The 21781-nt window shown below is 41.8% G+C and overlaps 3 protein-coding genes across 4 annotated transcripts; 2 read left to right on the forward strand and 1 right to left on the reverse strand.

The window, feature by feature from the left end:
* Window positions 1-3819: 3819 nt before the first annotated feature.
* On the reverse strand, window positions 3820-5149 carry LOC133899784 (manganese-dependent ADP-ribose/CDP-alcohol diphosphatase-like). The gene is made up of 2 exons (XM_062340847.1): window positions 4999-5149; window positions 3820-4905 (listed from the first exon to the last, which is right to left on the reverse strand). Exon 2 carries the CDS (start codon window positions 4892-4894, stop codon window positions 3902-3904), a length of 993 nt encoding a protein of 330 aa, XP_062196831.1. The 5' UTR covers window positions 4895-4905; window positions 4999-5149; the 3' UTR covers window positions 3820-3901.
* Window positions 5150-5651: 502 nt separating this feature from the next.
* Window positions 5652-9256, forward strand: LOC133899250 (cytochrome c1-2, heme protein, mitochondrial-like). 2 transcript variants are annotated; one of them, XM_062340230.1, is made up of 8 exons: window positions 5652-5838; window positions 6406-6473; window positions 7014-7216; window positions 7564-7843; window positions 7929-8000; window positions 8500-8616; window positions 8704-8769; window positions 8864-9256. In XM_062340230.1, the coding sequence occupies exons 2-8, from the start codon at window positions 6414-6416 to the stop codon at window positions 8978-8980; spliced, it is 915 nt and encodes a 304-aa protein (XP_062196214.1). In that variant the 5' UTR covers window positions 5652-5838; window positions 6406-6413; the 3' UTR covers window positions 8981-9256. The 2 variants fall into 2 exon arrangements, with proteins under 2 accessions (XP_062196214.1, XP_062196215.1); XM_062340231.1 differs by having other exon boundaries at window positions 5652-5834.
* A 7341-nt stretch (window positions 9257-16597) lies between these two features.
* LOC133899548 (histidine-containing phosphotransfer protein 1-like) lies at window positions 16598-20788 on the forward strand. The gene is made up of 6 exons (XM_062340545.1): window positions 16598-16756; window positions 16886-17016; window positions 17126-17194; window positions 18700-18771; window positions 19632-19704; window positions 20366-20788. The coding sequence occupies exons 1-6, from the start codon at window positions 16706-16708 to the stop codon at window positions 20399-20401; spliced, it is 432 nt and encodes a 143-aa protein (XP_062196529.1). The 5' UTR covers window positions 16598-16705; the 3' UTR covers window positions 20402-20788.
* Window positions 20789-21781: the final 993 nt, after the last annotated feature.

The following is a 21781-nucleotide window of genomic DNA, read 5'->3' on the forward strand; positions in this document are numbered from 1 at the left end:
CAAATCTCAAAACACAAAAAAGATAAAAAAATTGATGAATCGACCTACGAGTTATCAGTCTCGATTTAAATAGGATCCGAGCTGGAGCCCAACTCAACCCTAACTCTAACCCTAAAATCGTAGCCGCCTTACCTCCTATCATCAGCGAACGCTGCCATCCTCGTCACGCCGCTGTCCAAGCCATAGCACCACCGTCCTCTAAGCCGGTTACCACCACCACTCACACGTTGTCGATCGCCGCCGTCGCCCGTTGTTGCTCTAGTCGTCGCTCATCGCCCAGTCGGCCACCATCGGAGCCGTAGTCCATCGCTTAGCTTTGCCTATTCGCGCTACCACCCTACATCATCAGCCGCAACCGGCGCTAGCAACCACTACTGTTGTGTGTAAAGGAGACCGAATGAGGAGAGAACAAGAGAAGCTAGGAAGGGAAAAAGGGAAGAAAGAGAAATGAATGAAGGAGGAAAAGAAAAAGAAGAAGGAAAAGAAAAGGAAAAGAAAGAAAAAGAAAGGAAAGGAAAAGAGATAAAATGAGAAAAAGGGATTTTTCTAGAATTTGACCAGTTTCACCATCAATCCGTGATCTTCTCGCTTAAGGTAAAATCTTTGTAATCCCAAGTTGTTCGAAAATGGAATTTCGATGACTGGACTCGTCACAAAAATTACAGATTATTAAATCAGTTCATGTATAACAGTTTGATATGAAATCTAGGATTAGTTGAGGTTAAATTCAACAATGTGATTAATAGCAACCCAGATTATTGGTTCAATTTCTCAAAAAATGATAGAATCAAGGATTTTGGGATTCAGATAAAAAGCGTAGCTCGAACACTCAATGCATAGTCATGTTGACTTTCTTGGAGAAATTATGAGTATAATATATTCCTCGGATTTAGGAAGTGCCGATGCTAATGGTGTGAAGCCGGATCCTCACCACTATTAAGGCAAGTACATAGCGAACTCGTGTTGTGGCATGATTTGCTCGTTGAATGTTTTATCGGTCCACCTTAATTGTATTTGTTCAATATCATTTTTATTTGCATTGACGTGATTTAAGTTTATGGTTGTGTTCATTTTAAATGATCAAATTTTAAGTTATTCTTTTATATTTTATTCAAGTGCCGATGATACTAGATGTGCAATTTAGTTCTTATATTCAGAATCCTGCGAGTGAGTATTGGCCTCACTTACTCGGCTTTACCAGTAAGTGCAAGGATATTTCCATGTCTATCTGTTTCAGACAGAAACTACGGTTTCATTGATGTTTTCAAGAAAATAAAAACTTTGTTATTTCTCATTCTTCATTGATTTTGATGATGTGTTGTTTCTTCCAAATTCTAATAGTTACTTGCTAAGTTTGTTCACTCACCCAACTATTGTTTCATTGATGTTTTCAAGAAAATAAAATTTTCGTTATTTCTCATTCTTCATTGATTTTGGTGATGTGTTGTTTCTTCCAAATTCTAATAGTTACTTGTTGAGTATGTTCACTCACCCTTGTGCTTCATTTGATTTTAAGGTACTTAATCATCACAAAATGTTCCAAAAGGGATGTAATATTATATGGTAGCATGTGTCAACACCCATATGTAAATGTATAACTGTCTCAATAATATTCGAGCTAGTAGTTAAATGATTTGGGTCTTGTTTCTGGTCAGCTTATCAGGTCTATGGGTCGTGTTGGGAACTAGCATTAGGCGGTGATATTTATTTTCTATTATAAATATTTTGTCTGTGAATGTTGTGTGTTTTGTTTGAAAAAAAGGGTAAATACAAGGGAGACTCTATAAAAAAGCATCGTCAAGCTTTCGTTTTGACTAGAAATAAGTGTTAGTCGGTAACCTCTATGTATGTAGATATCTGAAACGTTACATCAGCCTCCTTCTAACATCTAAAGTCACCGGTGAACCCCAGACACTAACTCCTTTCCTAAACTCGTAAGCGTTAACACAGTCGCTGAAATTGAGCGCGCGATTTCAAGTGCCTGAAAGATTAAGGCCCTGTTTGTTTCAGCTTCGGATTCTGGCTTTCAGCTTTTATAATCCGAAGCTGAAACAAACAGACAGCTTTTGGTTATAGCTTTTTAAAATCTACTGGTTGGATTGTGAGAATCTGAGAAGCTGGTTTTCCTCAGCTTTTGATAGATTGTGAAAGTCCATTTTACTAAACTGTCCATTAAATTTTTTTAGAATCTACAGTCTAAAAGTTTTTCACAATCCAGCTTTTAACAATCCAGCTTTTATAAGCTGTTTTTCAGAATCCCTAGCTGAAACAAACAGGCCCTAAAAAGCATGTTTATATATACACGTGTTTGGGCTTTTCTTCTGGGCCCACCTAGAATGGGCTTTTCTCTGCACCAGGCTTGGAGACATGGGCCTGGCCCATATATGTTATGTGCTCAAGTTTTCTTTTCTTTTTCCTCGCGTTGCTCTTTTCATTTCTCATCTTCCAAAACTTTTGGGATCTCGCTCTCAAAAAAGAAAAAAGAAAAAAACTTTTGGGATCCGACGATCGCGTTGTTCTGTAGTATGAATAGACTCACTCGTGTACTCATTCTGTAGCTTTTCAGTCTGAAAGACCAAAAATACTTTGTGGATTATGCCAGAAATAAGCTTTGAGGTTGCACGACGCGTCCACTTGTAAGAGACTCACTCGTGTACACATTCTGTAGCTTTTGTAGTAATTGCATCATGCCTGCAAGGTGACAAATTTATCTGTCAGACCGGGGGGAGCTATCAGGAAGGAGACGAAGTGCAAACATGTATCAACAGCTGAGGGGTTTCTGCTCAGATGAATGGGTCGAATAGAATCATGGTCAATCTTCAGAATCTTAGATACAAGCTGTTCTGTCCCCGCTCTGCAAATTAACAATTCTCACAGGCTCTTATCTCTTTAGATCTCATGTGTGTGCGTCAGTGAAAGAAAATTTTAAAATTATATATTTTGTTTCTCTCTGAAGTTCCGGTAAAATTTTAATCCCTACCTATACATTCAAGAGGTCCATATATGCTACTCTGTTAATTAAGGGTGTGTTTGGTTAGAGGTGAGGTTGGATGAGATATGGCTATCCATGTTTTTCTGGATGAGATGATTTAATTTTCTAATTGGTTGGGATGGATGAGATGAGATAATTTTCTGTTTGGTTGGTGGGATTAGAATGGATAGGATGAATCAATTTTCTGTTTAGTTGGTGGAATTAGAGTGGATAGGATGATCCATCCATATCTATATGCATTTCATAAGTATTTGGATGAATTTATGAATTTCTTTGAATTCAAATTGAATTAAAAAAGAATATAACATGAAATAATAAAAATACATATAAATAGAGCATTACAAAGGAATTCACTTTTTTATCAAATAACATAGGATTCGAAACATTTTTATAAATTAGTACATCGTATGAGAAGATTTTTTCTAGATTTTTAGGAATTTATTTGAAGCATAAAAAATTGGTAGAAGTTATAAAAGTAGGTTTTTTTGGAGAATTTTAACTAAATATTGACTCAATGTTTTTGAATCAAACCAATTAAAATGGGTTGATAGTGAGCTCTAATTTACTCATAAAAATATTTAGAATTTTTAGACCATTAATATACTTCCAGATAAAATCGAAAATTAAATAAAAAATTATTAACATACACGAGAACGTCTTAGCCGAACATGGATCGCTCCGTCTGCCCATTTTGCCTGGCTCGTTTCATCCGGCATCTGAGAGTTCTCTCAGCGTGACCGCCCCATACAACTTATCTCGAGAACCAAACGCCTCAAAAAATGGATCGTCATCTCCCGAATGGACTCGTCCAAAGAACCAAACGCACCTAAGCGAAAAGTTCCCAGGGTAATTAAGCAAGAGCAACCGTGTCCGTACACATGCAGCTGCGTCACGTTTCGACGCAGAAGCTTAGCTCGCATGGGAGCCTGAGTTGAGCAGCATCTCCGTGCTGCCCAGTCTGTCGGAGCCGACGAGCCTCAGCCGGTCGGGGTATACCTCAACGTGCCCGAACGCGTCGGTGCCGGGCGGGCACTCCAGCGCCGCCTCCAGCGTGCGGTGGTGCACGCCCCGGTCGTCCACGGCGTACCCGCCCTTGTGGTCGTGCCCGGCGAGGCACGCCGCGACGCACCCGTGCCTGTGCACCACGGCCAGCACCTCCTCGTAGTTCCACATCAGCCCCGTGGGGGACGCCGCGCCGGGGTGCACCGGCAGGTGGCTGCACACCACCGCGCGCTCCCGCCGCCGAGCCGCGCCGCGGAGGACGCCGTCCAGCCACCGCAGCTGCGCGTCCCCCACGCCGCCGTTGAACATCACGAACCGCCGGTCCGTGCCGGCGAGGCCGCTGGGGCTGTTCTTGTCGGTGTTCGGGTTCCGCTCCGCCAGGAATCGCCTCGCCGCCGCGGACACCGGGTGCCCGCGTGGCCACCCGACGGCGCTGAAGTCGTACGCGTCCAGCACCACGAACCGGTACCCGGGCCACGGCGAGAAGTGGTAGTAGGCGCGTCCCGGCGACGACGATGGCATCCGCAGCACGGACACCAGCTCGCTCCGCGGAAGGTTGTAGAGGCAGTGGTTGCCGAGCATGTGGTACGTCGGGCCGCCGCGGAACCCATCGAACTCACGCACGACGGCCTGCACGGCGACAAGGGACCTGTCCTTGGGGCAGAACCCGTCGACGATGTCGCCGAAGTTGATGCAGAACTTGACGCTCTTCTGGCCGTTCCACCTCTGGACCGCCCGGCGGAGCACGGCGATGCTGTGGCGGTAGTAGCGCGGCACGCCGAGGAAGGAGCGGCCGTCGGGGATGTCGGCGTACTGGACGTCCGCGATGACGCCGAAGGAGAAGAGCGGCTCCTTGGCCGATGCTGCTGGTCGCACCACGGCGGTCGGGTGAGCCAGCATGGATCGTGTTGCTGCTCGATCGATCGACAAGAAGACGAGCACGGAGCTTGAGATGCAACTGCAAGTAATTGTTGATCGAACAGTGAGTGGTACAAGGAGCTCACCGAGGTGACAAGCAATCGGACGTGTCGGCCTGGCCTTGCACACGACACAGCCTCTGTTCTGCCGCCTTGGGCTCCGGCGATCACTCTCGCTCTAGCGAAGCATGCGGCCCTGAACTGGGCAGAGGAGGAAGAAAAGGATGGGAGGCTCCAGCCTCGAAACTATCTCTGCCCCGTGCACGGTGCACCTCTCGTTTCTGCGTCGGAGGGAGGCCACGACAAGATAGTGACAGCTGGCACAATCAACGGCTGTGATAAATCAGCTAAATTTAGCACACATATGAAGGAAAACAATCTACCAGTATTTCTCCGAGATAATCTGAATATTAACAAAATTTTCGATTTATTACTTGAAAAAATCATCGTCCCTTCTATATTACCATTTTAGTTTCTTTATTCCTTAAATGATATTACCGTCTTATGACACACAAGAAATAAAAAATTAAGTCTTTTTTATTCTTATGTGCTACTGTCCTCACCTCTATTATGATAGCAATGACATACAGAGAAAGAAAAAAAATTAAATGATGATATATGAGGAATCATTATTTTTTCAATGACAAATTAAAAATTTCATTAACATTCACTAGCACACGAGAAATTATCTCTATTTCTTTGGGACCCACCTTTCTTTCTCGCGCCCGTCCGGAAGTCAAGGCGCAAGGCGGCCCCACGTGTCAGTGTGATGGGCACCACCCGGCGATCCGAGGCGCCTCGCCTCGCCATCGCGACAAAGCCCATCACGCCCCCCTCCGCCTACTCTCCTCCTCGCCCATCCCTTCCGCGCCGCCGATCGCCGGAGCCCCGCGCCCGCGTCGCCGTCTGCGCCCGCACGCCCTGTAGGTAACCTCGCTGCACCCCCTCGTCTCGTTGATTGTTGCTGGTTCGTTCCCATCCAGGCATCTGGAGTCTTCGATCGGCTGCGGATCTGCTCTAGTCTCCGGTAGTTGCGGACGACCCCGGGTTGGGTCGTGGGAATCGAGCGGTTAGATCTGTGCGAATCCGATCGGTTGGGGCAGCGTAGGCGTCCGGAACTTCATCTCGCCTCCTTCTCCGTAGGCGTCCTCGTCCCCTCTGGATTGCTGTGGAGTGGAGATCCACCCATCCGGACTAGAGTTGATTCCTTTTTTCTTTTGTCGTTAGGAGCGATTGCTAGTTGTTTTCTGCAGGATCATTTCCTTTTGATGTTGTCTGTCATCCCTGAAATGCGAATCTATCCATTTAATTTGTTACGGATTTGAGGGTTAAACTGACACGACAGTTCGTCGTGATTGTGTGCCTTTAATGTCATTTTCTTCCGCTTCACTCCGCTAGGATGGTCGATTAGTGTCATGAAGATCGCAGATTCAATTTCTCACCAGTATCCATGCCAACTTTGCGTAGTTGTTTCTTATGCTCCTGATTTTCTAGAATCCTGGATGGCTGCCACGAGGGGCATTAACCAGCTTCTGAGGAGAACTCTCCACAACCAGTCCTCTGTAAGTATTTTGGTGAACTCCTGTTCTGTATGCCAGTCGATTCAAAATGAGCCTATATGCAATCTGCTCGTTATTTGAGTTACTTCCTACCTATCCAATTAGGGTAGTGAAGCCTGATGTGAAAAAGTATCCTCATACACCATTATCACATGGAATGTATCAGAATCGGATATTTTGCTCATGCTGGAAACAAATCATAGTTAACATACTTAGTCTGTTAGGATCTACATGCTATGCTTTTCTGATAAGAAAAAATCACTGCTGCATGTGTCTTTTGTAGGGTTCATGTTTGGCGATTTTTGTCTTCTCCTATTGTATAATTTTGACCAACACAGCTTATAGTACAGTTCTTTTCAGTTATGTTGATTGGACATTAGCTACTTATCCTAGTTTTTCTGGTTCCCGTCGTTTTCGTCTGAAACTAGTAGATCTTGAAATGACTTAGTTATCAAGGAGAGCATGTTTACGGGTTTCGGTTGACAAGTCTATTTTTCTATGGGCCACGGCTGTTCTTTCTAACATTGTTATCATGTTTTTTAGGGTTCATCGCTGATTTCTTCATTCCGGGGAAAGCACGAAGAGTCCTCTGCTGGACTGAGAGCATTGGCTCTTCTTGGAGTTGGTGTCTCCGGTCTTTTGAGCTTCGCTACAATAGCATCTGCAGATGAAGTTGAGCATGGCTTGGCAGCCGCAGATTATCCCTGGCCGCATGCTGGCATCATGAGCTCTTATGATCATGCATCGTAAGTCAACCATATTCTCTGCTTTTCGTGAAGCTTTCTTTCATTTAATATAGCTAGATTTTATAAATTTGTGCAAATCTCAGATAATTGCACAGAAATTAACAAGCCTTTTTGTGTACTGGGGTATTGATTAGGCAAATTCGATTAATAGTTCTGTATATCGGGGAAGTAGATGCCATTCATAGATCATAATATAAATTCACAAAAGACATACTGCACTAATTTAACATTACACAGTGAAGTAGTGTTGTAGTTGTCTTGCTTTCAAGACAAACTCTTGTTGAACTGCTAATACCTTATTTTTCTTGTATACTGCTTTAATTTATTTGAAAAATATTACCGAGCAGAATTCGGCGTGGACATCAAGTTTACACGCAAGTTTGTGCCTCTTGTCATTCCATGTCGTTGATTTCATACCGTGATTTGGTCGGGGTGGCCTATACTGAAGAGGAAACAAAGGCGATGGCTGCTGAGATTGAGGTAGTTGATGGTCCTAATGATGAGGGTGAAATGTTCACCCGTCCTGGTAAGCTGAGTGACCGCTTCCCACAGCCTTATGCAAACGAGCAAGCAGCCCGATTTGCAAATGGTGGTGCATACCCCCCGGATCTGAGTCTTATCACAAAGGTGATTGCAATTAATGGTTTTGCATTGATTGGTGGGATATTTCATCACCTGCTTATGGCTTACTGTTAGCTACGCATTTGTTTAGGCAAGGCACAATGGTCAGAACTACGTTTTTGCTCTTCTTACCGGTTATCATGATCCACCTGCTGGCATTCAGGTAACTTTCTCTTGTTTATGCACTGTTTCGATCTGGTGTGCTTTACAGTTCTGTGATGTGTTAGTATCTTCCTTTTAAAATGGTTAAGAATAGCCTCTTGTGCTTGGTTTACAATCACTTGTATCACACGGGTACATTTCACATCACCGCATCATACTGACACCTGATTTGTGCACTGTTATATGTAAGAATGATGTTGTTGGACCTTGAAAGTGCTCAACTGCTGATTGTGATGTCTTAATTGCTTACACGGTTACACCTGTTCTGTTCTTTGAGCAATTGGCTGTTTATAATCTTTGGTCAATTCAGCATCATTTTTTTTTTCATTCTTTGATTCTGGAATCCAGTCAAACACAGTACCCTATAAACATCCACAAAAATGTTTCTCTAGGTTGTCTATCAAAGGATGGATTATCTTTCATACCCTTTGCATTTTGGTGTTTGCTTATACTGTCTTATAAGTTAACTGTAATTAAGTTGGTTCATTTTTGCAACCTAGATTCGTGAGGGTCTACATTACAATCCCTACTTCCCTGGTGGTGCCATAGCCATGCCCAAGATGCTTAATGATGGAGCTGTTGAGTATGAGGATGGTACTCCTGCAACTGAAGCCCAGGTAACTATTTTATTCTTTGTTGATCCCTTCAGTACTGGGTTGTGGGGCTAGCACTAAAGCTTGATTATTCTCATATTTCTATCACAGATGGGTAAGGACGTTGTATCATTCCTTTCGTGGGCAGCTGAGCCTGAAATGGAAGAGAGAAAGCTGGTAACAACTCGCAACTCAACTGCAGATTTCTTTGTTGCTTTTCAATCTGCCATAATCCATGCCTTGATCACAACTCACTTTAAATTCATTCTAGATGGGAGTCAAATGGATCTTCCTACTGTCACTAGCTCTTCTCCAAGCTGCCTACTACCGGCGCATGAGGTGGTCGGTCTTGAAGTCCCGCAAGCTGGTCCTGGATGTTGTCAACTGAGGACCACCACTTCTCTTTATTTAAATGTCGAGTCTCTTGAGCGGGAGCATTTAAAATAATGAATTTGTGATGTACAATTTTGCCACTGGGGCTGGGTTCCATGCCTAGAATTTATTTTGTTTTCTTTACTCTGCTTCAAAAGCAGTTCTCCAAGGGAGCACTTCTTTCACGTTTTTTGGTCTGTCAATGTCTCAATGTTACCAGCAAGCTTCTAACATAACAGTTGATGGAGTTCATAAATTCTTATGCTTTGAACATTGAAATGTTTGTTTAGTATGCTGTTGTGTTTGTTTTTCCGTGTGCCATGGATGGGTCTCGAGCTCCCTTCGGATGTGAAAAAACGAGTGCTAGCGAGTGACAGGGCGTGCGCTACAAAATTATGCAGTTTTGTTAGGCCCTGTTTCAAATGTATGAATTTTCTAATAGTATAGTTTGAGTCTCTAGTGTAATCCAGCATTATTTCCTTACCAAAATACGAATCTGCAAATTTGGGAAGTAAACCAGCAAGTTCCCCTAACCAAAATACGAATCCGCAACACAATTCAGGATGTGAAAGAGAGTCTGTTTGCTCAAAGTTTGCTTTTCCCTGGTAAACTTCTAAGGTTTGTTTGTTTGAGCTTTTGTTTTTAATTTTTCTGTTGCTAGAAACTTAAATAAACAGGATTATTGAAAAGTGATTTTTGGAAAAAGTTAAAAATCTATTTCTAAGAAAATGAACTCGAAGCTGAAAAATTAGATGAGAATAGCTTTAAAAATTTGTTATAAAAGCTAACAGCTAAAATTCAAAAATAACTTTAAAAAAACCAAAAATATAGATTTTAAAAAAAACAAAAAGCATAAATCCAAACAAATAAACCCTACGTCCACATGCTTAGAACATCGTCAAGCCAAAAAAAGAAAATGCTAATCCTTAGGTCTATAGCACTAAAAGCCTGTTGGTAAATAAGTATCATGAACATTTGTTGTGATTTTATATCAATGTTAGCCGAGAAGTTTTTGACCAATGAGAAAACAAAGAATCGAAGGGGTAGAGGAAGAAACGTGCCACCTCAACTGATTGCTTAAAAGTGTAATATTTCCCCCCAGTTTTGTTATTCTTCAAGCAAAGTGCTCTGGAGTTGATAGTGGCATGCAGTGCTCCTCACCAGCGCCACTATTAGGAAAATCATTTATACAAACGGTTTGAAAATTCTATATGAGACATTTTTTTTAAATCGTACATGGAAAAGAGTTGAACTATCTGTAAAAAAATTTGTACAGAAGTTTTGTACAAACAGCTCGTTACTAGAGTCATCTATAATTATTATTTATATAGACGATTCTAATATTTTAGACCTATCAGTATAAATTATTAGTATAAATAATTTTAGTTAAGAACTGTCTGTACCTAAAAAAAAATTACACGGAAGAGCTCACTGATTTGTCTGTACCAGTGAGCAAGCTTACTCGAACCAACAATAACCAAACAACCGGACTAGTACTAGGGATCAGCAATTTTTTTAGCCCTGAAACCTAACCACATACTGATCAGTAAAGATCAAACCGTGAAAGAGAAAATACATATGAACATGTTCGGGTCTCAGGACCACATTTTTATTACTACTCAGGGGAAGACCTTTCTTATGCAATAGAGTTGCAAGAGAAGAAGAGGTCAAGCTCTACTCCATCCTCATGATGCAGCGCAGGCTCTCCCCCTTGAGCATCAGGTCGACCGCCGTGTTGATCTCCAAGAACCGCACGCTATGCGTGATGAACTTCCCCAGCTCCAGCTCCTGCAGGAGATACACATCACAAGTTTGATCCATCAGCAATATGCCATAACCGTGAAAACATCAGTATTCAGATCCAACCGAAAACGAAACGAAACGAAACGAATTGAATTGGATTCTCTGAATTTATTGACTGACCAAATGTCTCAATTTCCTTATCAAGAATAGACACGAGCAGAAATCTTGAGAATTCCATGTCACAACTTATTAGCATCCAAAGATCATCCTCACCTTCATGAAGCAGCGGAGAGCCCCACCTACTTCTTCCACCACCTCCTTCTCCTGCCGCTCGCGGCCACGTCCTCATGTGACAAAACAAATTCCCCACCATGAGACCGACATCAACAAAGCTACAAAGCCCTAGTTGCTACAAGACCACGATCAAGAAATAAAACCTCTGGGCTCATGAAGCGGTGGCGCTGTAGATGCGGGTGACGGCGGCAACGCGGGGTTCGCTCGTCCATACCTGACAAGCAAGCACCAGGCAATGAGATACACAGACACAATACCCCCAACCCACCCACCCGCCCAAGAAACCTCGCCACAGAACCAAGAAAGTGTACATTGTGGCTGCCGCGGTGGAGATGGCGCCGGCGCCGGTGAGGGCGGCGGCGAGGAGGCCCCTGCTGCTGCTGGATCCGTCTCCATCACTGCGATCTAGGAGCTCTGGAGAGGCGGGGATTCGCTCGCTGGGGCCTTGGTTGGGGAATCAGGGGGTTTGGGAGGAGGGGAGAGTGGGGAGGGGGGGAGTTTGGGGAGGAGCGAACGACTATAGAACTTAAAGGAGCTAGGGGAGCGAGGGAGCCGGCCACACTCCCTCCTGCTGGCGAGCTCGCTGGAGATAGGGAGGGAGGGGATTGGATCTGAGGGGCGCTATAGATCTAGGGAGGGGGCTAGATCTGAGATGTCGTGGGAGGAATCGGTGCTCGTGAGAGGATAAGATCATTGCCAAGCGTTTCCCTTCACAGCCTAGATTCCCGACGTGAAGGGATTTCTGTTCCCTTCAGCGCTCCAACGATTTTTCTTTACAGTTCCCATCACGAAGGGATTTCCAAGGTCATTCTCTTCAGGACGAGATTCTCTCTCCTTTCCCTTCGCGATTCCCCTCGAAGGGAAGCTGTTGGAGATAAGAAAATAAAGGGAATAGGAATGGGGAAGGGAATCGGAAAGGGAACGAAATAAAGGGAATATGGTTGGAGATGGTCTAAGATTTTGTGAGAAGGTTTTGAGGTCGGATCTGAGACGTCGTGAGTGGGACGCTCGGTTTCTAGGAACGGTATGAACTATGTTATACGATGCGTACGGGCGTTGCATGCAAAGCAGGACGCTCAGTTTTTTTGAACCGTTTGAAGTACGTTATTCATATAGACGGTTATATTTTGGAGCCGTCTGTATTACTAGTACAGACGGTTCTTAAATGAGAACTGTCTGTACTAAAGTGTCTCACTTTGTGGAAACTACTTCTCGTCATTTTTCAAACGGTCCTAATTTGAAACCGTCTATGATACCATTTGCACAGACGGCTCCAAATAGGTGTCTGTACAGAGGCATCCCACTAAATCATTTCTGTAGTAATGCACCCTAGTGAGCTAAGCGTAGTGTCGAGCTCCTGGTTGCAGCTTGTCTGTGATACCAGTCGTAACTATGTATTGCGCCGTGCTCTAGGTGTCTATGTTGCCTTTCTTTAGCTAAGGTCGATGATATGAGATCAATGATGCTTTGGGTAGCCTTCGGTCGATAATGTAATACTGAGATCAACTTTATTTTACTCTAACCCCTCCATATTATCATTGCTATATTTTGTCTGTTGTTTACAGCTATGCAAGGCTTAGGAGTCTGTTAGCAAGATGACCATCACATGCGGCTTAATCGGAGGTTGTTTGTAGAAGACAGATGTAATTAATCAAAGAGCTTTACGAAGCCTTGGGAACCAAGAATTCGAACAATCGCCATGTATTAGTCAGTTGCGTGTGTGTGGCGTATGTGATGCGATGTAATTTGGAAACTTATACTTTATGATTTTGGATGAATGAATAAAGAATCAATGTTTCCTTTACATTTTGTTTCTTTACTTTGTATAGTGTGATGTATACTGGCACACCCGCTTTACTTTACTTTAAGCGAAACGTCGTCATCGATGGCTCGTTTAACCAAGCCTGAATAAATACAAGTTGAAAAACAAAAGGCATACAATGAAATTGTCACCGCATCCTAAAAGTAAAATATAAGTATAAAATGTAACCATAAACAAATAATGACTAAAGATAAATGATCACTCAAATTTTTTAAAGGAGCGAAAATTAAAAGAGCAATCCTTCCACCTTTGAGTTTACTGTATCCATATGTGCATGAAGGTATTGTGTTTTTTGAACCAGATTGTTGGGAATATTGCTATAATGGCATAAAAACTCTTTGGATTGAAGGTTTTACACCAATACCCAAAGATATTGTTGGGAATTTTGTGTCATTCATGTAATTTACCAACCATAAATCTGCTATATTTGCCTATCGACGATGATAATATTGTCTTTTCTTGAACTAGAGTTGTCAGAGTTTGTCAAAATAGTACATGTAACTAATAGTACAATATAATGTTGTAGCCATTTTGTCGTCTATTGAATACTCATGTCAACATATGTTACTAAGTTTCAATAATTTGTAGCATGTCGTATATAGGTAACGGTAGTGCAATCCAGTAGATATTGCACCACTATTATACTTAGTCCGATATGGAGGTATTGTTTTTTCTAGAGCGGTTGAGCTAGATTGTCGGGATATTATCGGAATGGCAGTGAATAGAGGTAACTGTTGTCTGAGTTAGCAGAATAGCACATGTGATTATCCATTGTTGTAGCTACTATATCTATTGAATATTCATCCTTGGCATACCAAGTTTCAATGACTCATAGCATGGGATATGTCATATATAGGTAATGGCGATGGATTAACCACCGGATCCTTTTGTCTTATACGAAGTCATTGTGTTTATCAAGCCATTTTTTTTCGAAAATTGTCGAAATGACACTAACAAACAACAGTAATGAACCACATAGCAACATTTTCAACCATGTAACAATAATTCACCTCAACATCGGCAATAATTTACATAACAGTTCTTGCACTTTCAGTCCATATATAATTTGTGCAAAATTAACTCCGATAATAGTCGATAGGTGAGAACTCTACATATGTATTTACATTGTAATTTCTCATCAACGGTCATACTGGTGACTTGAGATGACACCACCATGAAACTTCATCCATGCAATAAATTTTTACCACCTTGGTACTCATCATGTAGTCATGACAAAAAAAAAATGTAAATGGATCCTTACCGTATTAAATACAAATAAATAGATGCATTGAACAACTGCCATTTGTGTAGTCTGAGATAAATCGAAAGCTGTCGCCAGTGAGTTAAAAGCTGGAAAAAATGGCATGTAATAAAAGTTCTCTTACATCATAACTATCAAATGAGGTAGAAATCAAAACCGTCTAAAAAACCAACCGAAAGTTTTAACAAATAAGGAGAAAATTAAATGAAAGGAAAGCCCCAAGGCGAAAAGAACCCAAGGAATTGAAGCAGAACCTCTAGTCCAGCTTTGCTGTTCAAGTGCAACCCCCCTGCGCTGCGGTGTGAATCAAATTATGTAGCCAGCTTCTCAAATATTCATTGCATTAGTGTGTAACAAAATTTCAGTAATTTGCAATACGCTCTATCGGTACTCTAACAAATCTGCTCAAATTATTAGCCCGTGACAAATTTTCGAGATGAATGAATTGGAAGGGCTCTATTGTGTATACATATACATCCAGTTTTTTTCCAACTGTATACCACCACTTCTTGTCCTTCAGTAGCTCACATTGGTTGCTTAAGATGAATGGCACAAGAAGTTCACGCTACTACCTAAATTTGTCTCATGTATTCATAAAGACAAAAAAGTATGTGCTCACATCGATCACATTCATGGGAAAAAAAATTACAAGTGTACGCTCATTGAATCAAAGACGAAATAAATAGATACATTGAACCAGTTATTTTTATGTACGCCATGTCATCAATGAAACCAATTGACCAAGCCCAGAGAAATGAAAGCTGGAACAAAAGACATCCAATGAAATTGTCACTGCATCCTAAAATGCAAATATAAGTATAAAACTCAAACCATATACTAATAACTTGTAAAAGTTATTTCTTCGGATTTTTAAAGGAGAAAAAAGGATTAATAAATGATAGGAACAGTCCTTGCACCTTTGATCCTAGTACTATATCTGTCTTTGAACGAACTTATTGTGTTTCGACGAACTAGATCGTCCGGATGTTGCTCCAATCGCATCAAGAACTCTTACGCTCAGTATATCATAACTTTTACACCAATACCATTGTTTTGTGTCATTCATGTAATTTATCAACTTATAATACTTTTTTCTTCGGCGAGTACTGTCGCCGTTTTCACTCGTCTCCTCTAGGCTTTACTAAGTTGCAATGAATTTCAATATGCCGCAGCAATGGCCTCATTGCGCCATAAGTCAATTATATTTGTCTACCCACTATGATAATATTGCCTTTTCTTGAATTTGTCAGAGTTTGTCAAAATATCACCTATAACAGATGGTATGACCAAATGCTGTAGTTTCTTTGTCTTTTGAATATTCATGCCGTCGTTAGTTATCAAGTTCAATAATTTGCAGCGCGTCATAAATAAGTAACGTTAGGGTGATCTAATAGCTGTCATGCTATTATTATACCTAGCATATTTGTCGATACGGATATATTGTCTTTTTTTGAGCTAGATTGTCGGGATATTGTCAGGATGGCACCAACCAAAGGTAACCTTCGCCAGACTTAGCGGAATAGCACATGTAATTAATAGTACTTGTAGTTACTTTATTGAATATTCATCATCGGCATGCGTTACCAAGTTTCAATTATTCGCAGCATGTCATACATAGGTAACGACAGGGCGATAGAATAAGCGTTGCTTGTTGTTATATTGAACCCTTTTCAGCGGATACAGAGGTATTGTCTTTTCTTGAGCCAAATTATCCTGATATTGTCTGAATGACACTAACAAACAATACTATTGTGAAATGAATTAGAAAGCAACATTTCCAACCACATTACAGAACTCGATCACAACATATATAGCATAGTATCAGTAGCTCAGTTGACCATCAGTTTATTGGCCATACATAACTTGTGCCAAATATAATTGTAATATAGATAAAAAGAAAACAATAGTCGATCAGTGAGAGTTCTACTTCATATACTCTACATATACATATAAAATTTTAATTCCTTGTCCATTTTTCATATATAAGTGAACAAAGGAAAGAAATATATTTGTGTGCAACTGTTATTTGTGTACTCCTATCGTTAAAAAATATATAACATTTTTTATTTTTATGGTCCTCAACGTGCAACTTTGATCATTATTTTTTATTAGAATATAATTATAATATTTAGTAAAAATCTAATATTATAAAAATATTTTTCAAGATAAATCTACACGTATGATTTTTATATTTTCAAACTAAATATTTTAAAGGCTATTGAAGATTAAAGTTTTAAAAATTTGACTAGATCTTAATCAAAACGTCAAGTAGTATTTATAACGGGAGGGAGTATTATTCTAGCAGCTAAAATTGAATTAAAGCTAGCATCATCAAGATAAAACTAAAAGCTGGTAAAAGAAGGTAGTATGCAATAAAAGTTGTCGTTATCAAATGAGTAGTAGTAGTAGAAATTAATAGCATCTAAATTTAAGACCAACCGGGGAAAACAATTAGTATATATCAACGAAGGAGAAAATTAATTGAAAGGATACCCAATTCCCCTATTTATAGGGGGCCCGACGCCCATCCCACTCACTCATTCCCATTCCAATTCCCCTCACACCCGATTCCCGACGACGAGCTCCCCTCCTCCTCCTGCTCGGTGCTCGCAGCAGCAGCCATGGCGGCCGCGAACCAGCTCAACGCCCTCGTCTCCAACATGTTCGCCACGGTAAGAGGCTTCCTCCTCCGCATGACTGATAGATGCTTTGTATTTGGGTGCCATTTGCGCGGAATTCCGGTTGTGGCTGACGAGATTGCTGGGGTCTGGTGCTTCGTCTCGGTGTGCGTGGGGGGTTAGGGTTTGCTGGACGAGCAGTTTCAGCAGCTGCAGATGCTCCAGGACGCGAGCGCGCCGGACTTCGTCTCCGAGGTCGTCACCCTCTTCTGCGACGACGGCGAGCGGATCATCGGCGAACTCACCAAGCTGCTGTACGTGTGCTTGCCCGCTCGCTTTTCATGTCCCGTGATCGGATCGCTGCTATGAAGGAGGTTGGATTGACTCTGTTTCGGGTGATTTGGTGGTTGTGTGTGTGTACAGGGAGAAGCCCAGTGTGGATTTTAACAGGGTGGACGCCTTCGTGCATCAGCTCAAGGGAAGCAGTGCTAGGTGATGGTTCTTTTCCCCCTACCCTTTCCACTAAATGCATGTGTAATAGTAGGAAATTATTGTTGTTTTGCCTTATTGGCGCGCAATTCGGGCAAGTGATCCCCTTAAAATGGGAGAGTTTAAATTTGTGGCTTGAGGCGTCCAATCCGCTTGGGGAGGATTGTTGTCCGTTTGATCGTTGTAACATCTTACAGAATAGATCTGGCATACGCAATCTACTCTCCACACTGATCGGACGGCTCAAAGAGCTGCGCTTCACATTCTCTTATGCTAAGTTGGGCTAGGGATCTGTTTGGAAGGGTCGCCATCTGTTTTGTCAATGTAGTATACCGCAACGTAGATCTGACAAACGTGGTCCATGCTACACGCGAATCAGGTGGCTCAAAGAGGAGCACTTCACATTCTCCTATTTTAAGTGGTTGTTCGGATCCGTTTGGGAAGGGTTGTCATCTATTTTGTCGTTGTATTGTTCCATGACATGGGTCTGAATTTTCCCCATCTCAAGTGGCACTTTATATCTGTTTAGGGAAGGTTCTCATCTATTTTAGCGTTGTAACGTTCCTTGACGTAGATCCAGGAAACATGCCCTATTGCATAAATCAATTGGACAGGTCAAAGAGCGCTAGTATACTCTTCCTCCCATATTTAGCGCGGCTACATGCTTCATGTTGTGTCAAATATGGAATTCATGGCCAAGGCACAGCGGTGGTGCTTGTCTACAATCATCATTTTTTTTAGGAATGATGGTAGAGGAAATGGGGGATCATGTCATTCCTAACTCAAAAAGATCTATTTTTCAGGTATGGTGCCTAAATTGGAAATGGTTCTTTTTTTAGACATGCTGTAGGTTTCCCTCATCATGGATACAAAGCTATTTAGAATTTCTTTGTTTAAGAAGATAATAAGCAACTCTGCTATTGCATATTAAATGGATAGATCGTGTCTTAGATAGTAACACAGCATGTCCTCTCCGAAATTTCCCCCCGAAGCTTATAAACCCTGGTCTGCTGCACAAATGGTCCTTCAGGCCTAAGAGCCTTGGGTACACAACAGGTGTAGCTCATCACCCTGCCAACCAAACCTGCTTAAATTCCTGTGTGCCCCCTGTTTATGTCATACTGATTTTCCAGCTCCCTTGGTTGTGATCCCTATACTCAACAAATCTTCCTGCAAGGAGCACCTAGGTCATGCTGTTGAATGGGTGCTTGGATTTTGAACTTTGGCACTAACAAACGATGCTAGTTTACTAGGCCACTGTGATTCCCTCTCGGCTTTATTTTTTGATTTTTTTTTGTGTTGAGTGTGACTCGTTAAAGTTATCAAGTTTACTAGGCTTGTACTTGGCTGACTTCTTAACTCAGATATATATGATTAAAGTGTTTAATGTGTATTCGGTTAGCATGCGGATGTGACGAGGAAGAACTAAAATTTGATGATTATTTTTTTTGTTCTTTCATTTGAGAATATTTGTGGACCTTTCTGATTTTTATGTTTGTACATTGCAGTATTGGTGCTCAGAAAGTGAAGAACACTTGCATTCAGTTCCGTGAGTTCTGTCAGCAGAAGAGTAGAGATGGGTATGTACCTAGTTATATGTGCCATGAATTGCCAAGTTCTGTCTTATTGAGATGTTCATATGCATATCTAAAGGCAAAGTCCTAGAGCCTATTATTAATGTTGTCTACAGTATACTGTCGAGCAAACTGAAGTTATATTCATCATTTTTGCCATTGCTTAATTGGCTCAATCTTAATAGGCAGTACAAATTGTGTAAGTATGCTCAGATTGCTGTGTTAGGTTGTAATTGCTCCAGTCCAACTCTTAGTTGATTGTAGCAACTCGACGCCATATGCTGTGTACATTCGGAATGAAACAGTTAGCTTCTTATACAGAATTGACTAGTTGTCCAATATGTTGGGAATATGTCACTCAGACTTTGCTCAGACTGCTGAGTTAGGATAGTAATTGCTCAAGTTCAGTTTTACAGTTAATCGTTGCAACTTTACACATACTTGCTTAGCTGGTTGATTTAAAATGGGAGCCTTGTTGTTTTCCCAGCATGTCCCAAATATTATAGAATTAGGATCTTACCAACTAAGTTCTCTCATCTGCTCTGCTTATTGCAGAAATAACCAGTTAATTAATCTTGAACCGGTTGATCTTTCAATATGCCAAGCTATTTGCCTTTTCATTCTGCAATATTCTAAAACAAAGTTATTGTTCTGACAGTTACTACTTGTCTGTGTTGATATTTGTCAGTGGAATCATTTGCTTGGTTACTTCACATAACTGCCTTTGGTATTAAGTCCATATTTTATAAGGGAAGCATGTGCATAATTTTGAAATTTGATTTTGTGCATAGCAGCCAGATGTGTTCATTTCATGAGTTACCAATGGAAAGTGGCTGCACAAAGTTACTGAAATATATTCCTTGCAGGTGCCTCAAGACACTGGATTCAGTGAGGAGTGAATTCTATGATCTGCGCAGCAAGTTTCAGACTATGCTTCAGGTATTACCTTTTGCGCTAAGTCTGAAAAACCCAATTCTTTTCCATTCAACTAGAGTAGCCTTCTTCAAAGGTAGTCTTCAACTCATTTTGCTTGTTACGCCAAATATTAAATTGTGCAGATGATAGGATACTAATGGAACGCACAGTTTCAACAAACAGTGAAGAACGAAAAAAATATGTTAAGGGTGAATATCATTAGTTTATGTGGTGCATATGAGCTGGTAGCTTTCAAGCACTAAAGCACTTGTAATAATGACAAAAGATGAACAAGTAAGGGCATGCCATCTTAAATTGTTTCCAAAATTGGCATTTCTAGTGCTGATTTTTTGGGTAAAAGTTTCACTTAGTGTCTAGAGCAGTAATTAGGACTCCTGGAAATCCCAGTTGGAAGACTTATTTGACTGATCGTTGTTTATATCTGAATCTTAGCTTCATGTAGGGATACATCCATAATATAGGCCCAAGTGTGGTTTGTGTCCAACCTGGATTCTTCTCAAGTCAGAGTGGACCTCATGCTTTGCTATTTAGCATGTTCTCAAGTCAGAGTGTACACGATAGCGAGTACTTTGTTATTATTTTCTTGGCCATTAAATCTCTGTAATCCTATGTCCTCATTTTAAAAAAATCATCTATCGAACTGACATTTGGTTTTCCACTGCAGCTGGAGCGGCAGATCCAGGGCTTCTACTCCAAGTAAATTGGAGTGGCAGAATGGAGCGACATGTTCAGACGATGAATGCACCTTTAATATCTTAGAGCATGCTCAGTTAGCTCCAAGATTGGCTTCTGGGAAGTCTGTAATAGCTTAGCAACAAGATTAGTGTTGACACCTTTTTTACTGTAGCTATCGTAAGTGTCTGTGCTGGGTGATCGATCTCCTGCAAGCATTTGCAGGCCATCTGGTTACTCATTGTAGTCGCTCTTAATCTCGTAAGAGCTCAACAGCTATGCGGTTTTGGCTGAAATCGCATAGTGCTGGTTGGCATGGGGTCGTCGTGTCGTGGTGGTGGTATATGGTGAAGAAACAAAACAATGCTATGTGTTATCGATATGTTTGTTATCTATCAATATGTTCGTTCTGTGACGGATGTGAAGTGAGCACTGTTACTAGTTCCTGGATAATCTTATCATTGCTCAAGTTGCAGAAGGAAGGATTTCAGGCCGGCAACACGTCAAGCGCAGCAACAGTGATGCTGCATGCTGGTGATGGCCTGCAGCCTAATGCATCACATTCGCTGATACGAATGTTGATTATGGTAAGGGGAATATCAGATATATGGAAGAACTCGTCCTCCCTTGAAGGCTCGGAGCATTTGTTCTATCTATTTTCTGCTTGTTTTTTACCGATACATCTCCTCTAGACAGGATTACTTGACTCTAAGTTATCAAATGCTAACAGTTCTTATCTAATTGATAGCAATCCTAACTAATCTAATCTTATCTCTAATCTAACTTAGCACTACGGTGCTGGGCGGCTCAAGCGGTGACAGCGGAGCAGAGATCCGAGAATCTCGCAGGTCGTAGGTTGAGATCTGACAGGGGGCGGCAGGAGATTCGGCGGGGCAGTAGGCCGCGGACGAAGGAGTAGCGGCCACTGTAGAGGACAGGCGGGGGTGGCCAGCGTTGCGGTGGAGATCCACTCGGGGCAAATTGGGGGAGTGGCGTCGAGAGGTGCAGAGAAGCCAGGTAGCAGATCCTATCGAGCCTAGCAGGCTAGCGGATCTACGTGGAGCGGAGAGGCCATCCTCCACTGTGTGCTCCTCGCGGGAGAAGAAGTTATTGAGGTGGAGGCCCATCATGTCCTCCACTAATTGGTACATGGAGAAGTACCAGTCGGTATAGTATTATGTAGGGAATTTGGTGTAGCATAGCTCATGGAGGCAGAATTTGTAGTGGCTGGGTCCATGTTGTAGGCGCAAGATCAAAGATCTCTGATACCAAATAATATGAATGTTGATTATGAGAAGGGGAATAACAGATTGACAGAAGAACTTATCCTCCCTTAAAGGAAATGAGAATTTGTTCTACCTATTTTCTACTTGCCTTTTACCGATACATCTCCTCTCTACATACAGGG

This window comes from Phragmites australis, chromosome 18, assembly GCF_958298935.1.
Source record: "Phragmites australis chromosome 18, lpPhrAust1.1, whole genome shotgun sequence".
NCBI classification, from domain to species: Eukaryota; Viridiplantae; Streptophyta; class Magnoliopsida; order Poales; family Poaceae; genus Phragmites; species Phragmites australis.